Source organism: Oryzias melastigma, linkage group LG10 (assembly GCF_002922805.2).
Source record: "Oryzias melastigma strain HK-1 linkage group LG10, ASM292280v2, whole genome shotgun sequence".
Taxonomy (NCBI): domain Eukaryota; kingdom Metazoa; phylum Chordata; class Actinopteri; order Beloniformes; family Adrianichthyidae; genus Oryzias; species Oryzias melastigma.
In genome coordinates, this window is record NC_050521.1 from 1,526,755 (window position 1) to 1,545,657 (window position 18,903).

At 42.4% G+C, this 18,903-nt stretch overlaps 2 protein-coding genes across 2 annotated transcripts; one reads left to right on the top strand and one right to left on the bottom strand.

Annotated features, from left to right (window-relative positions):
* Positions 1-1,503: 1,503 nt before the first annotated feature.
* atoh8 (atonal bHLH transcription factor 8) lies at positions 1,504-10,263 on the bottom strand. Its single transcript, XM_024283153.2, has 4 exons — positions 8,920-10,263; positions 8,599-8,748; positions 5,071-5,256; positions 1,504-2,809 (listed from the first exon to the last, which is right to left on the bottom strand). Exons 1-4 carry the CDS (start codon positions 9,469-9,471, stop codon positions 2,804-2,806), a joined length of 894 nt encoding a protein of 297 aa, XP_024138921.1. The 5' UTR covers positions 9,472-10,263; the 3' UTR covers positions 1,504-2,803.
* A 3,730-nt stretch (positions 10,264-13,993) lies between these two features.
* On the top strand, positions 13,994-18,797 carry LOC112153177 (magnesium transporter protein 1). Its single transcript, XM_024283152.1, has 10 exons — positions 13,994-14,149; positions 14,680-14,849; positions 14,921-15,038; positions 16,210-16,350; positions 16,427-16,567; positions 16,645-16,734; positions 16,814-16,877; positions 18,244-18,318; positions 18,393-18,483; positions 18,559-18,797. The coding sequence occupies exons 1-10, from the start codon at positions 14,069-14,071 to the stop codon at positions 18,572-18,574; spliced, it is 987 nt and encodes a 328-aa protein (XP_024138920.1). The 5' UTR covers positions 13,994-14,068; the 3' UTR covers positions 18,575-18,797.
* The last annotated feature ends 106 nt before the right edge of the window (positions 18,798-18,903 follow it).

Consider the following 18,903-nt stretch of genomic DNA (forward strand, 5'->3'; position numbering starts at 1 on the left):
GTCTGTGGTGCCACAGATTTCTAAATAAAGTAAATCTTGTGCATTTCCCCACACCGTGTGCACAACTATTATAAGGCATGTGAGGTTTTATCCACAATTGCCAACTACATGTAAACCTGAATGCACATTGATTTAATGCACATTTGATGATAGGTATTTGTGTAACAAGGGAGGGCGTGGCCTAACGAGGTCAACATCCTATATTAAGATATGGTTCATTTCAGGGAGATAGAATGGACTAAAATGAGATTTAACCATTGACATGTTATTTTACTGGACAAAAGGTGTTGACGTCACCCATTGAAAATGCCTCATCTCGACCCATCTTCCTGTTAGTCTGCCGCCATTTTGTGTCCATAAATTATTGGTCTTATTCACATTTTCAGAGGAACTACTGTCTTCAGTCATGAGTGAGTTTGTTCAAAGTCCACACTCCAAAGCGTCTTGGGAGAATCTGTCAAACGTTCAAGATGGGGGCCTGCAGGCACCACATGCTCTTACTGAGGCATCTGATTGTTCAGTTTATAACTTGCGATAAAGAAAAAATATCTTTAAAAAATTAGGATTAGAAAGAAGCTGTTAAGAAGAAGCGAGAATGGTTCTTCGGACAAATGGAATGACTATTTCTCTATGGGATTTTGGCCTTTTTGAAACCAGCGAGTACTTCCTGTTTGGAACACAAGAGCGCTTTTGATTTGATTGACTGATTTTTACAGTCAATGGATTTAGCTGACTCTGAAAAGTAAAAAAAAAAAGTCTTCCAAAGGGATACAGCACTCTTGAAATTAGGGCTGGGTATCAGTTTTAATTTATAGAAATGATTTGATTCACAAAAGCCTGAATTGATTCAATTCCGATTTTTTTTATTCTTTAGATTTTTTGATTCAATTCTTTTGAGTTTACACATTTATACACATTTGTTTAGAAATACATTAATAATCTACTATGTGACTTGAATATATTTATATTAATCTAATACACTTCACACACTCTAAAATGTATTAATGAAATAAAGAGATTGTTAGTATCATACAGTAAATGAGAAGTTCTAACTAAAATGTTCAGCTCATTAACATTGTAAACATTGTTCTGCTTCTCCTGGAGGACGTTTCAGTTTGGCCACTAGGTGGCGATCGCGCTGTAGAAGTACACCTTATTCTAGAAGAAGTATGAGGAAAAAAAACAATGTTTTAGACCGGAAATTGTTACTTTAAAAAAATATTTCCTTACAAGAGTTTTTTAGAATTCATACCCGTGAGTTTATACAGATTTTCATTTTGTTAGGAATTTATGTTTTGGTCGACTGACCGTTAGCATTAGCCATCCTATGGGAAATTCCATTAGAGGTTAGCATCAAGACTTAAGCTTTATGTGCTAAATCGATTTATATTTTTTATGAATTGATTATAGATTCATCCAGCTTGGAGCTGGAGTGTGTTATTCCAACCTGATGAAAAAAACATTATTTAAAGAAACGATTGGTAACATTTTATCTAAAAAATGTTGATATGTAAAGTTTGTCCTTTATTGAGCTACATGGTAATACTGCATACTAATCGCTGACATACAGTACATGAAGATATTCTTTAAAAATTACAAAACTTTCCTTTTACATCCTAAATGTTAGTTAACATTTTGGATTGACCAAGGGAACTGTGCAATAATAAAATGAATCCTTGTCATTTTGAACCTGTGGAAGGTGTGAGGAGCAGCACAGGTGTGATGTTTAAAAGTCACAGGTCAGCGAGGTCATTTCAAATAGCTTTATTTGTGCTGACAGAATGAACAGAGTTAGAAAAAGGGAAGTGGGTATGTAACGATTAATCATGAATCCATTTAAATCCAACCAGATCTATTTGTCTAAGGGAATTGGTTAATCAAACTGACCTATACCATTATAATATCGCTTCAAAATGTAATAAATCGATTATATCGATATTAGAAAATACCATTTGGATTGTAGGTTTATTTTACTAAAACGTAAAAATCTCACATGATGCTGTAAAAACTGATCAACCATCATCCAATGTGTGGAAACACTGAATTTAGCAACAATGTAAAATGTTTGATGTGGAAAATCAACAGTGGTCTGAACTGTTTCAAACTAAAATGTGAATGGATTTGACATTCATTCTAGTTTACTTGTTTGTTTGTACACATTAATTTATTGTCAAGGAATCTGGAAATCTTCACCTGCACTGATCAGTTCCAGGTATTTATCTGATCACAGTGGTGGAAGTTTTGAATAAAGATGTCCTGGATCCATTTTAGGTCAGTGAATCTGATCGTTCGAATTTCCTATAAATCAATTTGTCAACCACAAATTATGATATGAATTGTAGCTAAAATGAATGGTTCCACCCCTAAGGCGAAGTGATTCTGGTCCAGAAGAGGAGCCCAGGACCCTGGCTGGGCCTCATGGTGGGGTGGAGCAGGTCTAAGTGATCCACAGCTTCAAGCTTTATGAAAGATTTACAAAAGTCAAAAACAACTTGAAGGCAGCACGCCCAGAAGTTCTTTGGAAGCTTTTGTTGAAATCCAGACAGACAGTTTTATTGGACGTTAAGTCCACCAGACGGGGGCAGCTCCACATGATCCCTGAGCTGGATCAGAACCAGCTGTAGAAGGAGAGCTTCAGCTGTGAGACACCTCACTCATAAGGCACATTCTGCTGAGGAGAGGGGTGGAGTTTACTGTTCGACTCGGCCCACTGGCACCAGGAAGTAAAGGGAGTTTCAGAACAAAAGACAAAGAACATCTTCAGTCCTCCATCTTCATCCTCTGGGGGTTCCTCCTCTTCACCTCACTCCTGAAACACACAGAACAGCTTCAGTACAAACTTTACAATTTTTGGAGTTTTTCCAACCAAACAAAAACAAAACACACTTTTGTATTTATGTATGTGTTACCATTATGATAAATAAACAGATAATTATTGTTTTTTAGCATTAATAAAAAAAAAACATTAAGAGAAACTTGTATTTTTTTCAAAATATGAACTGGTATTAATTGGTTCATATTTATTTTCAAAATAAAAGACACCTTGTTTTATATATGATCACCTCAATGCAGCAACGACTGCAGCAAAAAAGGGTTTATGGTAGTATTTGTGGTGTATCTCAGAAGAAAAATGAATAAAACTAACTAACATAAATTAAATGAGAGCTAATTAAGTGACCCTTAGTATAATTTTGACCACAAGTTCAATTTCAAATTTGTATTTGCTTTTTTTTTTTCCAATCAGAAAATCCGCCTTATATTGGTGTACCTTAAGTTTCAGTGCTGGTCATGCCTACTGACCTCCAATTGGTTTTCTGTGGTTAACAGAGCTCAACAATCTGCCAAAATTCGACTCTTAAACTACGAAGCTGCATGGCGTGACTGATTGCTGGAGAATTATGGGTACTTGTATGAAGAGGTAGAAGTGAAGAGCCTGGTGGATTGATTTTTTTACTTTCCTTCTTACTTTATTTACTTTTTAAAATTAAAAAGTGTATTTTTTTTAACTAGAGAGACACGATGGAGGGGTTAAAGAGCCACTGTGGCTCCGGAGCCTCAGGTTGGGACCCCTGAGTTAGAAGTTTCCACGTGTGTCTCTTAAATGGGCTGCACGGTGGCGCAGTGGTTAGCGCTCTTGCCTCACAGCGAGAAGGCCCTGGTTCGAATCCCGGCTGGGACCTTTCTGTGTGGAGTTTGCATGTTCTCCCCGTGCATGCGTGGGTTTTCACCGGGGACTCCGGCTTCCTCCCACCGTCCAAAAACATGCTTCATAGGTCAATTGGTGACTCTAAATTCCCCCTAGGTGTGAATGTGAGAGTGAATGTGTGTGTGATTGAGGCCCTGAGACAGACTGGAGACCTGTCCAGGGTGAACCCCGCCTTCGACCTTCAGTAGCCGGGATAGGCTCCGGCACCCCGCGACCCCGAATGGGAAGAAGCGGTCAGGAAGATGAATGAATGAATGAATGAATGTCTCTTAAATGACCACTAGATGTCAGTAAATGTCAAAGCTGCACTTTGTGGGCAGAAAACTCAAAAATGTCTGCAGCCGTCTGACATGCAGTGATGCTGCAAACCTTCAGTTTGAGAAAATGTCATCCTTGTTCCAAAGGGTTTACCCTCTTCAAAGCTTCAGAGGGTTTCTGCATGTTCACCCCGCTGAACACTTCTATTCAAACCCGGATCAGGACTGCAGACTGGCTAAGGACACCTCTAAGCTTCAGATGGCAGCACAAAAGATGCTTTTAAACAGTTTTTCCAAATGTGTGCATTTCTATTTTTTTAACCAGCACATAAACTTCCTTTTACTTTACAGGACACAGTTTATATATATATATGGGATGTTCTGATCAAGTTCTTTTGGGCCCAAGTCATTCGATTTTGTGTATTTGCCAATACCAAGTATCAGATTCTATATATATATATGGATATACTGTATATATACAAATGTGTGTATACCACTTTTCACTGGGCATATGATGCAACAGCACCCTCTTGTGGCTGCTTTGCTTGTCATAGTGTAGGATATCCTGATCTGAGGGGCTCAGAACGTCCTCCAGATGAAGCCCGGAGAGGGGGGGTGTAAGAGCAGCTGCACCGTTTCTGAGGAAATAACACAGAAACGCACACGTGCACGCCCCTCTGTCCACCAGCTGCTGCTGTCTGACAGCCTGGCGATGACTGTGTTCTTCCTCCCCGCCGGAGAGCCGGGGCAGCAGAGAGAGCAGGGGAATGTGGGGTGGGGGTGAAGGGGGGTGCTGGGGAATGTGCCAAGTGTGTGTGTGTGTGCGGTTGAGCTCGCGTGCCTTCTCTCTGCCCTCTGCCCTTCATGGCGCCAGCTCCACTTCCCCTCCACTCTAAACATCTGCTGTCTGTGCCTCTCACCCACGCGCACGTGCACGCGCAGCAGGAAAAATCTCTCCGCTAGTTTACACGGGAAGGAGAATCCGACTGCGGGGGCTGGATTCCAGATCCAAGACACTGGATTCTGGATCTACACGTGCTCGGTACATCTCCCTACAGTCTGAGGACTCAGAGCGATCACATGAGTGTGCACGCTGGCCTTCCTCACCTTCCTCTTCTTGCTGCGGCCCTCAGCCTGCAGCGTCCTGGTGCACTGGTCCACGCACTCGGAGAAGCCGCTGCGGTCCGAGCCGGGGTGCAGCTCCGCCAGCTGAGCCAGGGACAGGATGTAGTTACAGGCGATGCGGAGGATGGCGAGCTTGGAGAGCTTCTGCCCGTACGAGTAGCAGGGCACCTGCAGGGCAGGAGAGGTCACCAATCAGTTACAGACACCCCCCAGCCAGCAAGACCAAGTGGGGCCCCATATGGTTTAAAAGTGGGCAGAAAATGTGGGCCCCAATTGGGATTGTCTGCTTAACCCTTTAGCACCGGAGCTCCAGTGTTTATGTTCTTTGATTTACTGTAACTTTTCCACCGTTAACACGACAGTTCCTCCAGATTCTGAAGGAGAAAAGCGGCGAGCTGTATGTTAAAGATATTGTGTTTAAGTGTCACCGGCGACGCCTCAGGTGTTAAAGGGTTAAGTGGGAACTCACTGGGCTGGCTCACTATGCTAGCCGGTCGCCCAGGGTACGGCAAAACAAGAGAGCGCCCCCACCCAGGGTCCGGCAGCACCAGCAGGTTCGCCGCCCAGGCTCCAGTCTATGGGGTCAGATCAGGATCAGCTTAAAGTGAATGAAAAACAAGACTGAACATGTGAAAACCTTTATTGTAAATTTGAAAAAAAAAAAAAATTGAAAAGTTGAAAGCGGCTTTAAACTCAAAAATAAATATTGTAAACTTGAAGGAGTTATTGAAAATTTGACAAAAATAAAATTAAACATTTGAAAAAAAAATTGGATAAGAAATGTTAATTTGAAACATGATTTTAAAAAAAAAATCTGTTACCATTTTTTTTCCTTTTTGCATTTTTCATTCTTCGCTTTCAGTTCTCTGTTTTCAGTTTCAGTTCAGAGTTTTCGAGTTTTCGCTACATGGGGCGTGGCTTTGAGCTCATTGTCTGGGGTCAAATCAGGATCAGCTTAAAATGAACAAAAAAAACAGACAATGTAATGTTTTAAAAAATCGAACATTTGAAAACAAGACATTGCAAATTTGAAAAGATTAACATCTGAAAACCAGAAATTGTAAATTTGAAAATGTTTTTTTAAATGTAACTAGAAAAAAACCCGAAAATTTGAAAAAGTATTGAAAATTAAAAAAAAACAACTGAAAACTTGAATAAAAAACTATGAATATAAAATTACCAATTGAAAAATAATGTTGCTGTTTTGAATTTTAGACTTTTTTAAACTAGGATCAGCTCAGCAGCGAAAACTCGAAGACTCTGAATTGAAACTGAAAACAGAAAACTGAAAGGAAAGAATGAAAATTGCAAAAAGGAAAAGTTGAAAGTACCAATTTTTTTTTTGCATTTTTCATTTATTTTAAGTGTCTGAACCAGCGGTTCCTCACGTACTGAGCAGGATTACCATTGCAACAACACATCATCAGTTTCAAACCAGGAGACCCACTCGGCCTTGCTGGCTGCAAGAACACAAAATGCAAACAGTTTAGTGTGCAAGATGAGCTTCAAATGGGACAGAGAACGTTATGCGTTTTATTTATCTCAAGTCAACAATAACAAGTGTTTAAATTTGTAAAACTACACCCAGGCTGGGCCAGGGCTACATGGCGCCCTAGGTGAGACGTGATTTCCAAGCAACTGAATGTAAATAAAACAGACAATCCTCTGCTTTGAGTCAGGTTTTTCTCCTCGTCTTTCCTTTTTTGACCTTAAACAGACCCTAGAGGTTTTTTGCGATGTTGCGATCGCAACTAATAACGCAAATTCAAGCAAACCCAGCGATTTGTTGCGCACCCTCCAACTTTTTATTTTGGCCACAACTTTACTGCAGTTTTGACCAATCTACCATGACAGCAGTAATAGATGTTGATGCAGCTTCATGCTTCTTCCGGGAGCCGTGCTCTTTTTTTTTTTTTTAACTCTCTTTAGTCTTCTGACTTTTTCTGTTCAAGACGCGCGTAAACGGTCACCCCTTAGCACGGACACGTTGAGCGGGTACGCTGATCTGGTGTGGAGCGTCATATGCTGCGTATAGCTGCAACATAGCATGAACCGAGCATGAGAGAAAGACAGACTCTGGAAACTGATAATACAAAGGAAGAATTTAGAGTCTGCAGGGAAATATTTCCATATAGAACCTCCTCCATAACAAATCTAGAGATACCAAGAGGACTTTCTCCAAACCAGAGCAGATCACTACTGACAGAAGAAACCAGATCAAAGTCTTGGTCTTCCTCTACCAGCAACTGTTGACTCACCAGGGATACTTTTGAAATATAAAGAGGAAGATTCTGTGGAGAACATGGAGATCTGATCATCGGCTTATGTTTTTTTTTTTGTTCTGTTTAGAATTTTTCCCTGGAAAAAAATTTATTTTATTCTGAAGTATGTTTAAATCAATACACAAATACTTGTGTTATTGTGAGCAGAAAGGACCAAAAGCTCATTTTGCAAATCATAGTAAATGGTGATGGTGAAGTATTTTCCTATAGTGCATGTGTCACAATAAAATGATGAAATATGAAAATGTGATTTATTTTTTCATAATTAACATTTTTAGGCGCTTTTCAATATATATATATATATATATATATATATATTAAAAACAACTTTAAAAGCAACTTTTGTCGCAACACCAGGAGTTTTATGCTTTAACAATCATAAAAATCTGCCGCAAAATCCTGGAGAGTCTGCTTAAACCTGTTCCTGAGGGCTTGTTTTGCTGCTTTTTCATCCTTAAAGTCTGAAAGAACCACTAACAGATAACACCGTGCGCCCCTCCTCCTCCCCTCCACCAGGCTTCGACAGGGGCTGGGTCAGAAAGGGAGGGGTGTGGCAACAGACAAAATGATTGATTATGTCAAACTTTTGAGTTATTTTATTTATGGTTTCAATTTTTACATGTTTTAACATTTTACAAGAAATGAGTGGTGTGTCAAACCGTAAAAAAAAATCATTGCAATTTGGCACCCCCTACTGCAGATGTCGCCCTGGGCGACCGCCTAGCTTGCCTATGCCTGTGCCCGGCCCTGAATACACCCGTTTAACTCTGGAGAAACAGCTGAAGGAATTCTGTTGTTTTTCTCTGAGACAGAGTCAGAGAGGGTCCCTGAGAAAAAAATGACACAAAAGGTCAAAAGCTAAAAACGGGGTTCCGGCCATTGATTTCGGGCGCAAATTATGAGTTTTTTTGTGGCCGGCTCCAGAAAGGGGAGGGACTCCCAGTTATTAATTTTCAAGCTTCATATTTTTTCTCTGTGACCAGATTCTCTTGATCAGAGGTGATGATGATAGCCCTCTCACGACTTATTCATGAGAACCGCTACACCACAGGAGCTGAAACCAAAACTGAGGGAGATCCTGAACCAATGGACCTGCAGGTCCAGGTGGATCAGTTGTGCTGAACAGATGCTCCAGATGCAGCTTTTATGCTCATCTGGGTTCAGTGATGGGACGACCTGCATCCTGCAGGTCCAGAAAGCTGGTTCTGGTCCTGCCTCAGGAACCCACCTGCTTCCTCAGGGCCTCAAACGCAGCACTAATGGTGTGGACGCGCGTCCTCTCTCTGGCGTTGGCCAGCAGCCTCCTGGTCTGCTGGATGGCCTTGACCTCTGGACCTCGTTGATCTGCATCGATCCCGGTCCGTTTCCTGGGAGACTCCTGGAGGCAGAGGCGGTGTCAGAGGTGCAGTTCGTTCTCACATCGGGGTTTTCGTGAGAGCCAGAGATGACCTGAACCTCACTGGTAACCATACCAACCTGAAAGGGGGTGGGGGTTCTGGCTCTGGTGCTGTAGCTCCAGACACAGTTTAACCCACAGTTTCACACTCACCTTGGGCGACAAGAGTGGGGCTTCGATGTGGTCCAGACACTGGGGGGACGGGGGGGACGGGTGGGTTCTGACCCCAGGCTGACGTGGCGGGGAGGGCTCCATGGGGAAGACCTGATGAGGGAAGCCCGATCCTGCAGGGAAGGAGGAAGGGGGGCCCAGCTTGAGTCGGCCGGACAGCGGCTGGGAGATGGAGGGGGGCCAGTGGGAGATCTCCTGGGTCGACAGCGAAAACGGGGGCGCCTTGGCCCCGAGGACGGGTCCATTACTGCACGTTCTCATGTCCAGGGCCCGGCTCTGAGCCCCCGCCTCCTCAGACATGTCCTTAGACACCATCAGCTGTCTGTGGAGGGGGGCCAGCTTGCTGACATAGCGGGTCCCCATGAGGGTGTCCTCTGAGGAGTCCACATCTGACAGGTCCAGAGGGGGGGCCGCGGTGCTCAGCAGCCTCTTGGGCTCTCTGGACTTCCTCTTGAACTTCTTGGAGCTGGGTGTCTCCCCCCGCTCTCGGTGCAGGGGGCTCCACACTTCAGTGGGGGGAGCTGGGTTCTTCATCCTCCACACCACACAGAACTTTCTGGACTCGGAGATTAGAGGACCGACTTCCAACCGGACCAGAACAAACAGCGCTCGTGCACGGAGCGCGTTCACAGGCTGTTTGGAGAGGAGAGGCAGCAGGTCCCGCGTGGCTCCGCTCTGTCTGCAGCATCCGCGCAGATCCGCATCACACCAACATCTGTTGCCGCGCGCGCGCGTCCGCGTGCAGCGCAGTCTGGCTCCAGCCTGTCTGCATTTCTGCGCCGTGAATAACCTCAGGCACGCGCGCGGAGACACCCGCGTGCCACGGTCACTGTCCAGCCCCTCATAAGCAGGAACCGGTCCCGAACCCCTCCGCCCCACGAACCGCGGAGGAACCGGGTTTAAGACCGGCAGCTGCTCACGCGCACTCCGGATGAAGTCGGGAACGAGACCCGGGGAAGTGTCGGGTACCGGTCCCTTTGAAGTTATGAGTCCCCGTTTAAGTCCAATTCCGGTGCAGAATCCAACCGAACTGTGCAAACCTGGAGTTCTGAGCCGGACTTATCATCCACCTCCTCCTCCCGGACTTTTGGAACCGGTTCCGAGCGTGTCCGTGCGGCTCCGGGACCACCAACACAACCGCGCGCGCAGCTTCCACAGAGTCTGCAGCGAGAACCGATCCGCGCTCCCGCTGCTGCCTGGCGTCAGACTGGCGGAGCTCGTGCGCGCGCACACGCACGCGAGCACACATGTTGGGTTTTCTGTGGCTGTGAGGGGTTCCCATTGACACAATGCATTCCTCAGCCCCCCCACCGACCTGAACCATCACAACCCTCTGCAGATCCAAACCTGGAACCGAGAAACAGAACCTCAACTCAGGCAAGAATTCCAATCAGAACCACAGAAAAGAACCTGAGAACACTGACAAAAGCATCAAAGGAATCCTGGACCAAAACTAGTGGAAATGAAACTAGAATCTGGACTGAAAGAGAATCCAAACTAAAACCCGAACCTGAACCTCAAAAAGAGAACCTCATATTAAACCAGAAACTGAACCAAAAAAAAAAAAAATTAAAATCAGAATCTGTATCTGACAGAAACGTGATCCCTAAAACCAAAACCTGAGCTAACACCAACGTGAAGAAAACTCAAAAAGCAACCATGGAAGTTCTCCATCTAATCTTCAGGTTGACAGCCACGGAATGAACAGCAGGTGAAATTCGACCAATCACAAGTGTCCCTCGACTCTCTACATCTGGTCAAACTCAATCACACAGAATCCAAAACACACACAGGATAAACATTTCTTGAACACACTAAAGCTACATTTTTAAAACTTTCAAAACGTAACTTTTTAACATAACATTACAATAACTAGAAAAGTTGCATCACCTGCAATAATGCCAGTGTGAATGCTTTTTGCTGAAAGTAGTCGCTGAAGATGCTGAAGCTTTATGCTGAAAATGGTGATGCAATTATTTTTCATTGCTGAATGGATTTGCTGAAAACCCAAAAGCTATTTGCAAAATGTTAAATTTACTAAAAGACTAGAAATTTAAAGTAAATAACTCAATAAAGAATGAAGTTGACCTCAGTTTCTGAAAAAAAGTAAAAATCTCTAATACATGCCAATATAACAAAACATTTTTTATTGACAAGACATTTCAACAATACAGCATGAATATCTCAAAAATACAATTATTATTGAATATAAATGGTTCAGAACAAAGCAGCATACATAAACAAGATCTCATAATAAGAGAAAAAAGAAAAGAAAAATAACAGTAAACAATGTTGCACAAGAATAAATATTTAAATATATTTTTTTCGTAAAAACAAGGATATGTGTTGTAGCTTGTAGTTTCTCACAAAAGTAAATGTACAAATTAAGGTATAGTACCTATTTCAAAAATTTGTTCTAGAAATTCAAATAATACACGGGCTTTGGGCCTGTGTATTTAGCAAAACATATTTAGTGTGTGCTTAAATATGAGCTAAGCTCCAAATAAGCCCCCAAAAAACCTTAGTAGTTGTCAAATTATCTAAAAAAAGTTAGCTTGTTGTTTAATTACTAGCTAAACTCCAAAATAGCCTAAAATTCTTCAGTAAACTAAATTAGTAAAAAATGTTAGCCTGTTGCTAAAATAGAAGCTAAACTGTTCATAATATGTGCAAGATAACATCGGGTCGGATGATTCTCCACAGGGAATTTGTTCCAAAGCACCTTAGTGAACTGATGACCTCAAATTTATTGCACAAAAATGTGAAGAACTACAATTTAATACTATATTATTTGCAATATTTAGTAATATCTGTACTATTTTAAACCATTTTATCCCATTATTATTCATTTTTGTAGTAAACTCTGCTTATTTGTCCTTTAATCTTTTAACACCGGAGGCATCGTCGGTGAGGCTTAAACACAAAATCTCTAACTTGCTGTAACTTTCCAAACGTTAACACGGTAAAGTAAATTATCTGTGATGGACATAGGATAAGTTTTTGATTTTATCACTCAAATGTTTCAAGTAAATCAGAGCTCATCACAGATGTCTGATGTGAATCTATAAAAAGTAACAAAATATGAAAATGTGGCTTTTTTGAACAGATCGGTGTTTCCGACCTGTAGAACTTGGTTTGTGTATTTTTGCTCAGTTCAAAAACCAGATCCTAAAGATGGAAGAAAAAATAAGAAAATTCAGTTTCATCTTCATCAACATTTTTCACAACAAGACATCCATCCATCATCTAAACCTGCTTCATCCCTTGCAGGGTCACAGGGTTGCTGGAGCCTATCCCAGCTGCTTTTGAGCAAAGGTGGAGGTTCACAAAATGTTCAGACGACCCTTTGTTGACCAACGTAGTGAAGGTAGTTCAGGAAAGGTGGGGGTCCATGAGTATAGAGGTCCTTCTAAAGAGAAGCATTTTTTCGTCTGCTCCTGATTCACAAGGATTTGAATAAGGAAATACTCAGATATGCAGTTTTAACTAAACTCTCTTTATCCATGGTAAAAGAAGCTACAAGAACATGTAAAAAACAATTTTCCTTGGTCTGAAAAGATTGGTCCTTCTTTGGCGCCCTCTGGTGGCCAGCATAAGTATTATTCTTTTCGTCCAGGGTAAATTATAAACTGCTGTTAGAACATTTTATTGAAGAATCGAACACTAAATTTGTCTCCTTCTGTAACTTTATTTTGTATCTACTCCCTAACTTATTTAATAATCCTTTACTGTGCAGATAAGCAGAACCATGATTAGATTAACAATAGAAAGGTTCTCAAATCATTCACTGTTCATGAAGAAAAACTTTCAACTTTTGGGGTCGGATCCTCTTCGTTGATGACAATAAACAAAAAAGACAACATATGCAAACATTTTAACAAATATGCCTGAACACTCTCTTTTAGCTTGGCAGCAGCGTTCCATCGTGATCGTGATTTTTCCGCACCACCTCTATGGAGCTACTTTGAGGGCAATATTATTTGAAACCCAAATAAAAAAAAATATTGGTGTTTGACCAAAAAAAAAGTAAAATGTCCAAAACTTTTTGCTATTGTAAATTATTTTTTGCTTTGAATGTTCTGTTTTTTTAGGTTTACAAACTCAAAATTTAAATTTCAACACTTTTTTTCACTTTCAACTCTTTTTTTTTTTTAGTTTTCGATCGCACCTATTGATCTCTTAAAATTAATAAATAATTATAAAGACACCCCCCCCCACACACACACACACAAATCCTTACCCTTAACTGACCAGCTCAGTGGTCTTGTGGTGGAGTGTCTGCCCTGAGACTGGAAGGTTATGAGTTCAAATCCAGTCTGAGTCATCCCAAAAACTCTTTAAAAAGCCCCTTCCTGCTTGACACTCAGTTTTAAGAGGGAGGTTAAACCACCAAATGGTTCTTAAGCACAGCTGTGTCTGCAGCTCACCGCTCCCCCAGGGGATGGGTCAAATGTGGAGAAAAAATTAATGAGACTCTAGCTTTCTGCAATGCATTTCTAAGTGCTGTCAGTTTAGGTAATTATACCTATTTGCCATCGTTTCTTGCCTTCTGGTCATCATCAGCTGGAGCTTAATTCTGCAGACCCAGACAAAAACCTCTTCCATTATGGGATGTAAATATTTTGAGAGGCTAAAAAATACAGTGTGCAAAAAAATGTGTGGACCAGCTCAAATGAGTAAAATGAGAAGTGAATTTATGAATACATAAAAAAAATCAATAAATAAATATGGATTGTTTTTTTTTATTATTATTGATCTACACACTATGTTTGCTTTCATTATTAACTTTGGTTTAATTCAAGATAGGATACTGTCGTTTGATCCCTTCCATCACTTTGTTAGCTTGTTTCTCTGAGGCATCATCATGGATTTTGAGGGACAGCTCCTGATATTAATTCTAAAAGTTAACCTTCATTAATTTACGTAACTTTATTGAAAACGTTCCTGTACGTTTAATGTGTAAATAAAGTTTTTTTCAGTGCGGGAAAAAAAAATCACACGTAATCACAGCATTGCGCCTGCGCAGCACTTGTAAACACGGAAGACATGCCTGTCTGTGATTGGCTGATAGCTGCCCAATGGGCCACTGACAGGAGTGAAGCGCGTGCTTGTGTGCGCGCGCTGCAACAGAATGTGGGACAAACTTTTGTTTTCTCTGCTTTTTCTGCTCTTTTGCTGCCACGAACCCGGACATGCGCAGAAAAAGAAAGAGGTGAGGCGCATTTACGCTATCGGAACCACTGGTCTTGAAGTTCTGACACTTTTCTCGAGTTAATTTCGAACCGGCTAAAGCTAACAGCATTTCAGCACGCGCCTTTCTGCTCTTTCCTGTTAGTTAGCACTAACACACATGAAAGTACTAACGCGGAGCCACATGTGCTGGTTCTGGATCTCGTTGTCGAACCATAGAACCAAAGACCTAAAAATGCTCGAGAATTGCAACTTCCGGTTCGGAAGATGAAAGGAAAAGGGGCGGTTCGCCGCATTCACACCCCGGCAGTTCATGTTTTCATCATTTGTGGGTCAGAACATATGTGTCAGTGTTCCTGAAAATGAATGAAAAAGTTTTGTAACTTTTTAGTGTAGTTATACCTATCTGGGTCAGGTCAGAACCTCAGCTGATGCTGAAGGTCTGGCAGGTTTATCATTGTTGTAAAAGGATGCTCACTGAGCTTATGGATAACCTCACTACAAACGTGTGTGTGTGTGTGTGTGTGTGTGTGTGTGTGTGTGTGTGTGTAGAGTCTGGTCTCAGAGAAGGTCTCCCAGATGATGGACTGGGCCTCCAAACGCGCCGTCATCAGGATGAACGGAGACAAGTTTCGCCGCTTTGTGAAGGCCCCTCCCAGAAACTACTCCGTGGTCATCATGTTCACGGCGCTGCAGCCGCACAGGCAGTGTGGCGTCTGCAGGTGAGCGGCGACCCGAGCTGCATCGCCCTCCCCGCTCCGGTTCAGCCAGCATTTAGCTGTCTCTCTTTCAGACAAGCCGACGAGGAGTTCCAGGTGCTGGCTAATTCTTGGAGGTACTCCTCGGCCTTTACCAACAAGGTCTTCTTCGCGTCTGTGGATTTTGATGAAGGATCAGACGTCTTCCAGATGGTGAGTTGATTTGTTTCTGTCAGAACGGATCACTTAGTTACACGACAAAAACGCACACTAAAGAGTGGGGCTCCGGATGAAGCTCCCCATCCTCTGTTCTGTTTAGGAGTTTTTGTCTTCTTCAGAGGAGTAGTGTGGTGCAGGCACATGTAAGGCATGTCACAGCATCACAGGGATTCAACTGTTCATCAAACCAGTGGTGCTGGTTTCACCAGGCTGCATTCCTCTAAAGCAGGGGCGTCAAACTCAACCGCACAGGGGGCCAAAATCCAAAACACAGCTTAGGTTGCGGGCCGAACAAGAAAAAAGGTTTATTGAACACACACATTAAAATATAAAAATTTTAAAACTGTAACATTTTAACTATACTATAACTATGAACTAAATGTGTAGTATTAATTGTGATAGTGCTAGCATGAATGCTAGTAGCTGAATTTGGCCGCTAAAAGCTCATAGCTGAAAACGCTGAAGCTGATAGCCAGCTAAAATGTTAGCTAAATGCAAAATTAGCCTGAAAACTTAAAAAAAAACCTAAATTAGCCAAAACAGCTAACATGTAGAAGAAAAATAGCTAAACTTCAAAATAGCCTAAAAAAATCTCAGTAAATGTCAAAATAGTCTAAAAAGCTAGCAGAATGACAATTTTTAAAGCTTTAAAACCGTAACTTTTTAACATAATTATGAATAATAAAAAGGGAGGAATATTATTCCAGAATAAATCAACTCAAACCTTAAAAAACTTTCAATATTTTACTCTCCATAACAATACACTTTGTCAAAATTATACAAGTTAAAAATAAGCACAAGATATCATTGGGCCATTAATAAAAATAAAATAATCTGGAGGGCCGGATAGAATTGCACGGAGGGCCGGATCCGGCCCCCGGGCCTTGACTTTGACACGTGGTCTAAAATCTGCAGAAGGTTTTTGACTAGAAGAGAGGATCGGGAAGAACTAAACCTCTGCTTAGGAGCAATGCTGCCCTCTGTAGGAACACTCTGGAACTCTAGGAGTTTGAATCAACTGAAGGACTTGAACTAACGTCTGATTTCTTCCTGATCTTTTGAGAACTTGTTTTAAGAATAGCAATGGTGAAACAAAGTAGGTCAAACAAGCATTTGTGATGTTGAGGTTTTTAACCTGCACTTTCTAACCATCTTGTGTTTGCAGATGAACATGAACTCTGCTCCCACCTTCATCCACTTCCCGTTCAAAGGGAAGCCCCGCAAGTCGGACACCTACGAGCTGCAGGTGCGAGGCTTTGCAGCCGAGCAGCTGGCTCGATGGGTGGCCGACAGGACGGACGTACAGGTGAGTAGAGTTAGTGAGCATCTTAGAAAGGTGCAAAAACTCCCCCAACACTTCCTGCTGTGTCCAACTCTATCAGATCCGAATCATTCGACCACCTAACTATGCCGGGCCGCTACTGCTGGGCTTCATGCTGGCTGTGATTGGGGGGCTGGCCTACCTGAGGAGGAACAACCTGGAGTTTCTCTTCAGCAAGAACGTCTGGGCCTTCTCTGCACTGGTAATGCCACACCCACGTGCACAGAGAGGTCACTGTTAAGCTGATGGTGTCCTCACTAAAGTACTTCTGTGTTCCAGTGTTTCACCTTGATCATGACCTCAGGACAGATGTGGAACCACATCAGAGGACCTCCGTACGCACACAAGAACCCGAGCACCGGCCAAGTGGTAAGCTGTGATCCAGAACCCGTCTGAGCGGAGCCTCACATGAGCACGTGTGTCAGCAAACGTCTTCTTGTGTTTTCAGAGTTACATCCATGGCAGCAGCCAGGCCCAGTTTGTGGCGGAGACTCACATCGTGCTGCTCTTCAGTATCCTTCAGCTGTCTGCGCTCCATCCCTGAAACTTCTCACTGGTGGCTTAACTTTACATCGTCAAAGAAGAAGTCTTTGAAGATGTAAAGAGGGTCTTGTGTTGCATTTACACTAAACAAACTTTATGTGTCAAATTCACATCAAAACCATCAATAATCACGTCTCCATGTCTGGGTTCATGAGATCATTCAGAGACTCTCCCAGTAGGATGAGGTTCACCATCTACTGCAAGAGCTGCATCTGAATGATGGCGCTTTCAGCGGTACTTCTGTCTTTCTGTGACAGTACATGAATTTGACGCCAATTGCATTTGTTTGTGGACAGAATTGATTTTAATAGGTACGCCACAGTGTTGGGGTGATCTGCAGTACATGTGCAGGCTGAACTGTGGCTAGTGATCCGTACACCCCTAGTTTGGTGACAATGAAGATGATTGTTTATTAAGCTTTCAATGAATCGTGCAGCTTCTGTCCTTCACTAGTTTCTGGGATAAAAACAAGATTAAATCAAATGAGAGAGAGATAAAGAATCTACTTTCCATCAAACTCTTTTCGACAGGTGACCTTTGACCCTACACCATCCATCAAACTCATTTTGATAGGTGACCTTTGACCCTAAATCATCCATCAAACTCATTTTGACAGGTGCCCCACCCCTCAAGATGACGTATCAATTTAATATAAAAATTTTATATATAAAGAGTATATAGGGTCAAAGGTCACCTGTCAAAATGAGTTTGATGGAAAGTATATTCCTGATCCATCTAATGAGGTCGGCATCTGAAACAAGGAACTATTTTTCACTAAAGATAAAGTTTTAGTCTCACTGACACAAAGGTAAAAAAGTGCTTTTTTTGGTGCTGAATGCTCACAACTTTGTTCAGCTTAACTACACTCTGACTTAATTTAATATAAAGTAAAACTAATCGACTATTAAATTAGTCGGTGACTATTTTAATAGTCGGTTAATCGACTAATCGTGGCAGCCCTAGTTCCGGCAAGACCCACACCTTCAACTTTTGATTTGAAGCCTATTAAAAAAAGTAAAAGCAACTAAGTTCACCATATAACCACCAGGGGACTTGTTCTCCACATGTCCAGGTATAAAAGGTCTAATCTTTATGACAGCTAAATCTTTATTTAAACTTCATTTATCATCAGATCAGAAACACCTGCTCAAACAGGGGCGTGGTCCTCTGACTGTCAGGAGGTGTAGTTTTACCACTATACTGGTCTTGATCATGTCTGTAGAAACTAGAGGGCTCATGACCTGAAGCTTGTTCAGAATCTGTGGTTTATGTATGCAAACCAAAGCTTCCCACTGAACTGCTCACTTCCTGTTTGACCCTTGACCTTGCCTTCAGATGGTGCTGTAACAGCTGGGATGGTGCTGCTGTGCGAAGCTGCCACAGGTGATATGGATGTGGGAAAAAGGAAGAGTAAGTATTGCCCCCTTCACATCGGTGACCTGCACCGCTGTCATGTGACCTGTGCTGTTGTCATGTGATCTCAGTGGCGTGTGTAGGAGGCATCTTCCTGGTGGTGGTTTTCTTCAGCTGGCTGCTGTCCATCTTCAGAGCGAAGTACCACGGTTACCCGTACAGGTAAATCTGCCCCACCAACCACCACCTTCTGCATACGTCGGGTCTGATCTGCATCTGTCCTCGTCTTCCTCACAGCTTCCTCATCAGTTAGGGGTCCTCATCGGCCTCATCCAGGTTCAGAATGAGCTTGAAACTGTCGGCAGGACGCTGCTACAGTGACCAGCGGTCCTCCAGAAGGGCGCGTGGTGTTCAGGCAGCTCAGCCCTCACACCGCCTTGGAGCTTCCTCAGTCGCCTTCTACCAAACGTGTCTTCTGGGTTGTTACTATGAGGAATAAATGTTTTTAAAAAAATAAATTGATCTCATTAACCAAATGGCCCAAATGTTTTTTTTGTTCTGCTTCAAACTTCTATTTTCCGTCCTGTTGAAGACCGGCATAAGGTTCTTTCTGCCCAAAGCCTGGAAGACTTCTCTTCCTCA

Excerpts from the sequence above, each read along its gene's own strand:
- LOC112153177 (XM_024283152.1), top strand. The coding sequence starts at position 14,069 with ATGTGGGACAAACTTTTGTTTTCTCTGCTTTTTCTGCTCTTTTGCTGC. Across the intron at positions 16,878-18,243 it reads TCACATCGTGCTGCTCTTCA|ATGGTGCTGTAACAGCTGGG; the intron begins GTATCCTTCAGC and ends CCTTGCCTTCAG. Across the intron at positions 18,319-18,392 it reads GGATGTGGGAAAAAGGAAGA|TGGCGTGTGTAGGAGGCATC; the intron begins GTAAGTATTGCC and ends ATGTGATCTCAG.
- atoh8 (XM_024283153.2), bottom strand. The coding sequence starts at position 9,471 with ATGAAGAACCCAGCTCCCCCCACTGAAGTGTGGAGCCCCCTGCACCGA. Across the intron at positions 8,749-8,919 it reads CCCCACTCTTGTCGCCCAAG|GAGTCTCCCAGGAAACGGAC; the intron begins GTGAGTGTGAAA and ends CTCTGCCTCCAG. Across the intron at positions 5,257-8,598 it reads TTGAGGCCCTGAGGAAGCAG|GTGCCCTGCTACTCGTACGG; the intron begins GTGGGTTCCTGA and ends CCTGCCCTGCAG.